Source organism: Asterias rubens, chromosome 1, assembly GCF_902459465.1.
Source record: "Asterias rubens chromosome 1, eAstRub1.3, whole genome shotgun sequence".
NCBI lineage: Eukaryota > Metazoa > Echinodermata > Asteroidea > Forcipulatida > Asteriidae > Asterias > Asterias rubens.
Genome location: NC_047062.1, coordinates 17,255,599 through 17,266,876, shown reverse-complemented (window position 1 = coordinate 17,266,876; position 11,278 = coordinate 17,255,599). Strand labels below are relative to the sequence as shown.

At 38.8% G+C, this 11,278-nt stretch overlaps 1 protein-coding gene across 1 annotated transcript; it reads left to right on the top strand.

Annotated features, from left to right (window-relative positions):
• Window positions 1–111: 111 nt before the first annotated feature.
• Window positions 112–9,977, top strand: LOC117296525. The gene is made up of 11 exons (XM_033779500.1): window positions 112–258; window positions 835–1,077; window positions 1,537–1,630; window positions 1,995–2,186; window positions 3,498–3,584; window positions 4,027–4,226; window positions 4,917–5,067; window positions 5,355–5,468; window positions 5,925–6,067; window positions 6,745–6,898; window positions 7,632–9,977. Exons 2-11 carry the CDS (start codon window positions 953–955, stop codon window positions 7,968–7,970), a joined length of 1,599 nt encoding a protein of 532 aa, XP_033635391.1. The 5' UTR covers window positions 112–258; window positions 835–952; the 3' UTR covers window positions 7,971–9,977.
• The last annotated feature ends 1,301 nt before the right edge of the window (window positions 9,978–11,278 follow it).

The window sequence follows — 11,278 nt, the reverse complement described above, 5'->3', positions numbered from 1 at the left end:
CCCCAGCCATTGTCCATTTCAACCTCGTTTTTTTTGTGCACTGAATTTCATCACCCCCACGAAACAGAAATGTACCGAGTGTGAGAACGAGAATGTTTTTGTTATCAAAAAAACAATAACATGGAAGCGCCCACTGAACTGCAAAACAAGTGACAGATTGTTGTTGATGCCCAATAAACCCGCTTATAAAACCTCAGATTCCATGACTTGATCCGCTTGCACCATTTGAACATGACCCGAGAATCATTTCGTGAATCGGTAAATATTAATTCATTAATTCTGACCAAATTATGCAAAAACAAATTTATGATTTGCAACTAACTAGGCCTATATAGTACTACTCTAGTCTAGTACATGTATCCTGGTGTCTAGCCCCACTTGTGTGGCCAAGGATTCGGATTCAGCTATCCTTGGCCACACAAGTGGGGCTACCTGGTGTCATGTGTTTTCAGTAGGATAACAGGCAAATTATTCACAATCAAAAACTAAACGATTTAAACAAAAATCATCTATCCAACTTTTTTACAATGACACTTACACTTACAGTGACTTCATAGTGTGTTGAAATCTTTACAGGTTTGTTTTTCTGTTGCGAGAGATAATCCACTATTTACACTAAATTTACAGTGCCAATGCATGTACGACATTGGAGCGGCGTCATATGTTTTCAAACCTTTCATTGGTTGGTATTTTATTGAATATTCAGAAGCTAGTATGGCGTGCAAAACAATATTGAATATTGAGTATTTTAATGGTTTCTTTCCTCTTAAATGGTGGTACTTTTAAGTTTAATTTTAACTTTCAACTTTAAATTAATAAATTCTTCTGTCACAGGTTCGTCTGTAAGTAATTGTTGGGCCTCATCATCAGAGAAACAGAGTTTGGAAGACTTTATTAAGACGTTTCAACCTCCACCCCATAGAGAGGAGCCCCTCCATCTGTATCACAAATAATGGCCAACAGGGAGCTGTTTTCAGCGTCTCACTCCAAACCTCAGATCTCCTGTCTTGCTCCACTTGAACCAGAAGTTGTTGAGCCGAACCAGAGAATTATTCCCTGGGCAAGCCTTAGTTATAGGTAAAGTGTAAAGATGTAATTGTTTTATTACAGATGCAAAGATTGTTTAATTCATAAGCTCAAGCAAAAAATCTTCAGGGTAGGGTTGAGAGAGAAATCAGCTTTTCATGTCACTGGTTTGTTGTCTTTTGGACTTGATCATTTAAATTGCGTATTAAATCGGGATGCTTTTCAACACTGAACTAGTCGTCCGAAGCATTTGGATTGAATTCTGACTGGTCCACTGTCTGTTTTAACTGGCTTGTAGCCAGCGTACCACTGTTATTGTGAAAGACGAGTATTGACTTCCAGCAAATTTAAAAAAACATGTGTATGATAATGTATCAGAGTTTATGGATGCACCTCAAAAAAGTTGAGTTGAACCATGAGAGAGGTTTAAATTTACTATTTTCTGATGTGATTTATGAAAGACATAATATAACATTATAACATGAAATAAAACTCTTCACATGTCTGTAGATACAAAGCTCAGCCACAGCCCCCACACAGATCGGAAGTGACTACCAAGACCAAAAAAGCAAAATCAAAAAAGGGAAAGAAAACCAAGTCAAAAGTGAGTAAAAGAACCGGCTTGTGGTAGGACACTCTTTATGACCTGATTTCCTCCCTGATTTTCTTTGCTGACAGTTGGTAAGAGTTCTTAACCATCAATCCGATAATTGAGTTGAATCTGATTTTTTTATTATAATTTTTTTTGGGGGGGAAATCTTTTGTTTACTCACACGACCACATAGTACAACCCTGGTGCAGCAGGCCGGTTTTAAACAGCCACTTAAGGCAGTGTCCCCACTATTTGATTCCCTTAACAAATTATTATTATTATTATTATTATTATTATTATTATTTTTTTTTTTTTTTCATTCCATTTATTAAGATGCCATCAGTCATTTATACTTTGATGTTATTGACCTATTCAGGTGAAAACACGTTCATCCAATGGTGCCTCGTCAACCTCTACCAATGATCCAAGTGTGTACGGCAGTGATCACATCAGTGCACTGCCTCAATACTGTCTGCTTAGGATCTTCAACTACCTCTCTGCGAGTGACCTATTGAGGGTCGGCTTAGTTTGCAGAATGTGGAACCAGCTGTCTACAGATAAAAGCTTGGTTTGTAAACTTTGGTCATTTTTAAAATTATTGTACATTGGGTTTTTTAGTTTTTTAAAGAAAGCAAGTTATAAGCAGTCAGACTGCATGGAGACTGAGGGTTGAGACTGAAACTTGAGACTTACACTGGACACTGAGAGAATCCGGAGTCAAAGTCAACACTTAAGAGGCGGTACTCAGACTCAAGATGAGGGTGCCGACTGAGACTCTACACTGAGGACTCAAACTCAAAGTCAACACTAAAAACTCGGACTCGGACTTGAGACTGAGGGTTCAGACTGAGATTGAGACTTAGGGATCAGACAGAAACTTGACACTGAAAACTCAGACTCAAAGTCAACAGTAAAGGGTGGGATACTCAGAATCAAGATGAGGGTGCAGACTGAAACTCGCAACTGAGGACTCGGACTCAAAGTTGACACTGAGGACCTGGACTCAGACTAGAGACTGAGAAGTCGGACTCGGACTCGACACCAAGGAATCAGACTCAAAGTCAACACTAAAGACTCGGACTCAGACTCAACATGAGTATGCATCTTCGAAAGGAACAGATAAGATGGAGCACACACAGAAATCAATGCTGTAATTTAATCTATATTTATTTGTAATAGATGTTAAATTTGCATCGGGGATAAAGAATATTAATTTTGGTTTTTACCCATACACCGATGTGTGTTAGCACTGTATACTCAGTACTTTCCCGAGTCCTGTGAAAAAATATCACAGGCATGTTACTCGGGTGGGATTCGAACCCACGACCCTTGCAATTCTAATAATAGATGTTAAATTTAACATCTATTATATCGTTGCGGTACCCGCTGCCAAAAACATAGGATTCGAACTGCCTCTAGCTGCCGGGCAACCTCGGTAGTCTAGTTGGTAAGACACTGCTCTAGAATTGCAAGGGTCGTGGGTTCGAATCCCACCCGAGTAACATGCCTGTGATATTTTTTCACAGGACTCGGGAAAGTACTGAGTATACAGTGCTAACACACATCGGTGTATGGGTAAAAACCAAAATTAATATTCTTTATCCCCGATGCAAATTTAACATCTATTATATCGTTGCGGTACCCGCTGCCAAAACATAGGATTCGAACTGCCTCTAGCTGCCGGGCAACCTCGGTAGTCTAGTTGGTAAGACACTGCTCTAGAATTGCAAGGGTCGTGGGTTCGAATCCCACCCGAGTAACTTGCCTGTGATATTTTTTCATAGGACTCGGGAAAGAACTGAGTATACAGTGCTAACACACATCGGTGTATGGGTAAAAACCAAAATTAATATATTTATTTGTTTACTACATTTTGCAGTGGAAGAACGTGAGTCTGGAAGGTACACAAGTGAAGGACTATCCAAAAGCTGTCAAAATCTTTCAAGCACGTGGAACCATTGCATTGGTAAGTCAATCAAAGCAGGCTTATAGTAATAAAGAACTTTGAATTCAACTTCTCTCTACTTGACCTTGCGGAAACAATGTACATCACACTGAGAATCATTAGTTTGTGCGACTTGTTCATGGAGATATCTGTTTTAACCTGGTCATCTGTTTAAAATGAGGCAATTTCCTCTTAGATAAAAAAGAAAAAGACCAAAAAAGAATCAATAATACCATGTTGGTCTCATACTTCAAAACAAAGCTCTAAAATACCTTGCAGGAAAATACTGAATATTGAAGCACCTTGAGCGTCACTGAGTGATGGATATATTAGGGCTATAAAAGAAGTCGCTATTATTATTATTCTTATTATTAATTATAAGGCCATGTGTTTGCCCATTTTCTTTATCTTTATAATTGTCCATGATCTTTATAGTTGTCCATGAAAATCATCCATCTTTTAGGATTTTTACAACAACACGATGATGGAGTTTACTAGAAGCGTTTACATGAGGGACATCTACTCTATAATCAAGAGACTTCCTCAGCTGCAGTACCTTCACTTTGGCCACGCTTCCACCTCCGTCATCAGTCAGGTCCCACAGTGTCTACCAGACTTAAGAGTTCTGCAAGTACACTGGCTGGAAGGAATGTTCTCAAAGAGGTTAGTTAAACTCCAGATTGGGGTATACTCCTACCCTATTTGGCCTCCCTTGATGAGGGTATCACCAATCCCCAATGCGAAACTATTGGACAACAACATCATGAGCATCTTGGCACCACAACTCTCCCTCTTGAGGTATATGCCTACCCTGTTTGGTAACCCTTACCTCGATGAGGGTAAAATTGATCCCCAATGAGGAAACTAGGGGACAATTACAACTATGAGCATCTGCTTACCCTGATTAGTATAATCATTTCCCAAATGGACAAGGGAATCCGAATCTGGAAACCCTGTGATCTTTTTCACCCAAACTGAAACACCATTACAATACAGTTGGTGTTTTAACACTTGAAATATTTCCAAACCTTAAAGTTGGTTCTGATGAAAGCTGCCTTCTTCACCCCTTTTGAAGCATCACAAGGGTTTCTGTTTAAGATTTTTACTTTTGAAATGTCTGTGTGATGACCTGGTGATTCTATACGGATGTGTTGAGAACCCTCGGAAAAGGACAAACTGGGGCATGGTGCTCCAATAACCTAGTCTTGTGGGACCATTTCTATCTCTCCAATGTAGAATTCAGTACACTGTTTTCTGATCAATCCTGGACAAGGTATTTGGTAGACTCTTTCAGTGTGGTCCTTCCGTGCTGTATTAAAAAAAACACTATCGTTGTTTTGTTTTTTCCTGCAGGCCCAACGTAACCTTTGACCTTGGAAAGCTGAGCAAACTGTCCCAATTGCGAGTGTTGAAGATTCGCTCCATCAACAGCTTGGCACTGCCTCATATGTCATTTTCTGATGGGCTTGCAAGCCTGGGAAAGCTACAACACTTGCAGAAGCTGGTAAGAGACCTCACAGATAATTGCCATGTGCTACCAACCAGGCTACGGTGGCATTTTCGATGTTATGTTTACGACAAGTTTCAGTTATCAATCAACTATTTATGTTCATTATATTTTAAATGGGCCTTGCTTTAACAACTTTTTCTGACATTTGAAGATTCCTTTGATGAATAAGAATATTTTCCTGGAAAAAAAAGATAATTTATTTGGACTGTGTCAGGTTGATATCTCATCCATGTTTTTTTTTTTAAAGTTCAAAATCTTTTCAAACAATTTTTTTTCTGCAGTCGCTGACAAGTCTTGATGAGAATCGCATTTGCCCGCTGGACTACGAGTTCTTGACCAGACTTCCTGAACTGAGGGAACTGGAACTGGGCGACTGTGGGAACTGGAGGACTGAGGTTGTATGAATATAGAAAGTAGAAAAATGTACTCCCCGGAGTAGAATATATAGCAAGACATGTTTCCAAAAGAACATAATCTGGACAGCAAGTAGATATACGCATGGTGTTACCGCAAACCAAATATACATTGATACCTAACAAAAAGTCTCTTTCGAAGTGGCTGACCATTTGGTTCTCAAAACCACAACAACAGACCAAATACACACTCCCCAAGAAGGAAGTGCATTATCCACCATCAACCAAGCCAGGCAACTCAGAAAAAAAGTACAATGTATAAATTCTAGTACAAAACAAAGTAAAATCTGGACCTAAATAATGCTTATTTACTCAAATCAAGAACTAAAACAAAAAGACAATAATGCCCTCACTTTAATTATAATAGAGAACTATCAGAAGTTCTCAGTTGACACAATTTTTTTACATGCACGACGTATGTCTTTGGCCATCTTGCAGGTGTATAAGATCTTGGGCAAGCTGACCAGACTGCGCAGTTTAAGACTAGAGAACGGAGGCTGCTGGTGTAAGGGCGATTCATTGGCTAACGGACTATATATCTGTACATGTAATATCTCAGAGACTCTGAGCAAGCTGAAAGAGTGAGTAGTGCCAGTTTTTTAATATAACTGTATCAATGCGCGTAACATTAGTGCCCTGGTCAATGGGCCAATAACATTCCTTTAATATTTCTCAGCTCCCTGGGGAGTCTACAGCCCTGAGGTGCCGTGGTGCTCCAAAGGCTTTTTCATTCACAATATCAAACTCTACCGCCATAGGTGCCCAACTATACCCATGGGTGAAGAGAATCAATTATAGTAAACAAAGCATCTTGCCCAAGGAACCCACACTCCGATGACTTAACCACTAAAATTCCTTGCTCTAAACCACTCGACCATAACACCCTAGATAATTTCAATTTTTTCATTTTAGATACATGAATGAGTTGCTTGGTTAAACATATAATAACCTGTACAAATTAAAACTTGATCCAGTTATTGAAAAATAAATAGATGATAATGTGACATTAACATTTAGGAAAAAGAAGAAGCAAATGCTTTTTGTTCTCATTCCATGTAAAGACAAAGACAAAAGAAACGTATTTAAAGAAATGGATACCGTTACGTACACACAAAAAATGGAAACATGGACATGTTATGCATGAGTGAGACTGGGCAATACAAAATAGTTACTAATAAATTAGTGTATTAAAAATAAATTAGTGTATTAAAGATATAAGAGATACAAATAAATTAAGTTTGTTCTGATGTTCCATTAGGTTGGAGAAGTTGGAGTTGATAATGTACAGAATGCCAAGCGATATCAACCCTGCCCTGACGAGTCTACTCAAACTTTCCTCTTTGACATTTTGGCCCACGGCCAGCTTGCGAGGTTACACTCAAGGACCGTGTCCAACAGTATGTAGTGCTGGGGTGAGTGCAAACTAATGCTTTTTATTTCTTTGGGGGCATGGTTGGCTTGTGCGTCAAGTGCTTGCTTCTGGTTTGATTCCTGGCCAGGGCCATATGTGAGTTGAGTTGTTCGTTGGTTCTCTGTTGTGCCACGAGGGTTTTCCAGACCATCCGGTTTTCCTCCCTGGGGAAAAATCAAACACTTTGATCTCTGGCTGTGCGCCATGGTCATAATGGGTTGATATGGCTGGCTGCCAAAGGCGCCCTTGCATGCCTGCTTCTCGAACATGTTTTAGCCGCTCTTTCACAATTCAGCTCTAAGCTGCGAGTAAGGATGATTAGCCTCTTTAAATTATATTTATTTTCCCTCCTTGGTGGTCTGGTTTATACGTTTGGGTTGGCCTAGCACGTAGTGGTTCCTTCCATGCCCTTCCACCTCTAGGACTCTGGTTCGAATTCTGCTGGGGGCACTGCTTGTATTCTGTTTTCAGTCCCAAGATGATTGCATGTTTTTTTTTCTGGAACAGTTCTCTGGGGTTTTCTTCTTTGTGGAGAGAAGACAATTCTCTCCATTGAGTTCTTGGCTAGTATAGTGTCCAAGTTGGCCTTCACAATAAGTCAACATAAGTCTTCTTGTATTGTTTGTTCCCGTAGATCATTTGATTTGCAAATGTTCAATGTATTTTATGACTGTTTGCTGGCGACTAAAATAAAATGAAATGAAAATAAAATGTTTTTTTTCTCTCCAAAACAGCTGATTCAAACAAACTCTGAAAAGTGCCGAACTCTTGCAAACCTCCACAGTCTCCGTACTTTGATTTGGGGGGTGCCCATCATCACCTATAACGTACCTGAGAAGTTCTACCCTTACAACGTCACCACGGAAAAAGCAGTCAAGAGCGATAAAGTCAAGGCGCTGACGGAGATGCTTGGGAAGCAGTTTCCGAACACTGCAGTGAACGTTTTAATCGTACCAGTGGTGATCGTCAAGGATAGACAGTGCTTTTGCAGTGGCTCGTTCGACTCTTCGAGCTCATCGGAGAGCTGGACGGAGAGCGACAGCTCGGAGAGTGACTACGAGTGGGAGTGGTGAAATGATGATAACTCATAAACATTGCATGTCCATCACGGTCAAGTTCGCGCAAGGATCAATGATTAATTGTTTAGTGACGTGCGAAGGGGGCATGTGCACAGAAGTTGTAGTGTGAATGACTGTAGTCATGTCATCAGCACGACATTCGACTTAAACGCATGACACGTTATCATTTTGTTATAACTGGTCCACTCTGTGCTGTGCTAAGAAAACGGCTGTTGGTAACCAGTGATGCGACCATGACCGGTAGGTTGGTTCCAAATAGTCGACTAGCGTAGTCAAACTACACAGAGTTTGGGCAATGGTAGTCAAACTATGGTTAATGACAGCAAATTTGGCCGTTGCTGCTGCCTTTACTGTCTTGTTCCTTGCGTATAAAAGCACAAATGAAGGCTGGCGTCATTATACACAGAAAAGGGACCTGACTATTTTTCCACTTCAGTCTCATTTGTTTGTTTGATAACAATGATTTGAATGATTTAAATGGGTGGACTGTTTGATTCAATCAAGTTGACATTGTACACATCTTTCTTGGTGCTCCATCTCTAAAAGACTGCCGCCATTAGTGAGGTCAAACGATGGAAACATGCTCGCTTGTTTGCACCTACCCACATCTCTAATTAGCAAATAAAAGGTCTACATTTCAATAAATGAGGGCGCTGTTTTAGCTTGTGACATCATAGGCTAGGGGTCAAAAGCAAACACAGATACTGAGTTTTACGAGAAAAAAAAGGCCCGACAATAATTGTTGTGATCCAAATTTAAAGAGACCCAAATTATTCACCATCACTTTATCTTATAGGCAGGGTATACTTTTGGAAATTGTCAAAGACCAGTATCCATTTAGACATGAGCCCTAAGAAACTTTATTACTCTCGAAAAAGAAGGAATTATTGTTCCTATATTTTGTGTATCCCAACAAACCAGTGAAAATTTTGACTCCTGGAGTGAATCAGTAGTAACCGAAGTTGCACGAAAGTAGTGACAAAAACCCCACCTCGTTGCATAGAGTGGCCTGAAGCCTTTCTCAGATTCAAATTTTTTGGCTGAAAAATCTCTTTCTCTAAAACTACATTAATTACAGCTCTCTCATCAAGTACCGGTAAAGGGTATATTTTTATGGTCTATAGTTTTTAGAGTAATTACCAAAGGTATACCCTCCCTTTCACATGTTGGACAATTATTTGATTATGTTTTGATGTCGTTAAAATGAATAGTAGTTTTACAAGAAAAACTCTTTCCCAACTGATCAGTATGAGATGAGGAGGTTAAGGTCTTACAGCTAAGGTTCAAATCAAGAGCAACTAAAAAGGCCAGACAGGAAAACAATCTAGGAACGTACAACAAGTAACTTTGAAATCTCATTCAGTAGTTTTAAATTCTCATGCTAATGAAGGATTGTTCTATCAATTGTTTCATTTGAGAAAGGGAAAGAGATTCTTCCAAAACTTTACCACCATGTTCTGCTAAGCAAAAATAAAAAAGGGAACCAGTTACAAACAAGATACATTGCATGAGTGACATTTTAGCCGGTATCCTGTATAAAATGTATCTGTGCTTAGCAAATTTATCTGCTTAACTACTCGGAAATCAACCACACTGGACCTAATTTTCATAAAGCTGTGAAGCAAAAAAAAGTGCTTAGCAATTGTTATTACTGTTTTCTGCTAAGCAAAACTTAGCAGGGAATCAGTCACAAACAATGTACATACAGGAGTAATTTGTTTCTACTAAGCAAAACTTGTTCTGCTAAGCAGCTCTATGAAATTGGGTCATGGTCTGAACGAGTAACATGTTTTATCTTAGCCAGATTTCTGAGATAATCACAAACATTTTCCAGTCGATGTTCATCCATTTTGTTGAACTAGATCTAACCCATGCTTGTTACACCGTATAGCCTCAATCATTTCAGTCCATTCAAAGTCACTCACTGTGCACGTTTATCTTTGCATGAAAACACACATAAATGAAACAAAATAAAAGCGAGATTTTTTGTTCTGACAGAGATTCAATGATTTATGTGTCTTTTATTTTAATAAAATCTTTGGAATTACATGCATGTTTATTCTTCTTTCAGAGAAAACATTCCAACTTGTGGTATAAGTCATTAAAGATGCTATGTCAGATTTTTTGCCCCAAACATTAAAAAATAGATTTATTTTAGAGTGAATGGTATTTTAAAGGCAGTGGACGCTATTGGTAATTGTCAAAGTCTAGCCTTACAATTGGTGTATCTCAACATATGCATAAAATAACAAACCTGTGAAAATTTGAGCTCAATCGGTCATCAAACTTGCGAGATAATAATTAAAGGAAAAAACACTCTTGTCACACGAACTTGTGTGCGTTTATATGGTTGATTTGGAGACCTCAAGTTCTAAATCTGAGGTCTCGAAATCAAATTCGTGGAAAATTACTTCTTTCTCGAAAACTATGGCACTTCAGAGGGAGCCGTTTCTCACAATGTTTTAAACCATCAACCTCTATCCTTTACTCGTCACCAAGAAAGGTTTTATGCTAATAATTAATTCGAGTAATTACCAATAGTGTCCACTGCCTTTAAAGAGTATCACCCGCTCTAACGAAAACAAGTTTAACTTTTACTTTTAACGGTCAGGAACCGTGACAAAAATTTAAAACGTTTCTTATAAAACACATAAGAATTGGTCACGTGATATACACTGTCGGGATCCCGATAAAAACTAATTTTGAGCACTTTATTTCACTGCTACTAATAATTGGCGGAGTTTTTTTGAGCAATGGCTCAAATGAAAGCTTGTAACTTTCATCAAAATACTTATTGAATTTTAAATCAAAATCTTTTGGGTCAAATCGGCCAAAAATCTGACATAGCATCTTTAATATTAGCGATGTGATAGCAAAACTGCTTTTGAAGAATTTGAGGCCAATCCCTGGTCTTGGTCTTGCCATACCTACTTTCATCTCCTTAGTCTCAAGCCATTTGGCTAGACAAGTTGGTGTCTAGACAACCATACATGTTTATAAATTCAATTGAAGGTCTAAGTAGGACAAACCTGCCAGGGCCAAATTTCATAGAGCTGCTAAGCACACAAATTTGCTTAGCCAGAAATTTCTTCCTTAATTAAAACAGGATTACCAACCAAATTTCCACGTGATTTTCAGGAACAACAATCAACAGATGATGACAGTATTATCAAGCAAAATGCAACAAATGGAAATTTGATTGGTGATCCTGTTTTAATACAGGAATAAATTTCATGCTAAGCAAGTTGTTGTGCTTTGCAGCTCTATGAAATTCGGCCCAGATCAGTGACCAAACCTTTGCA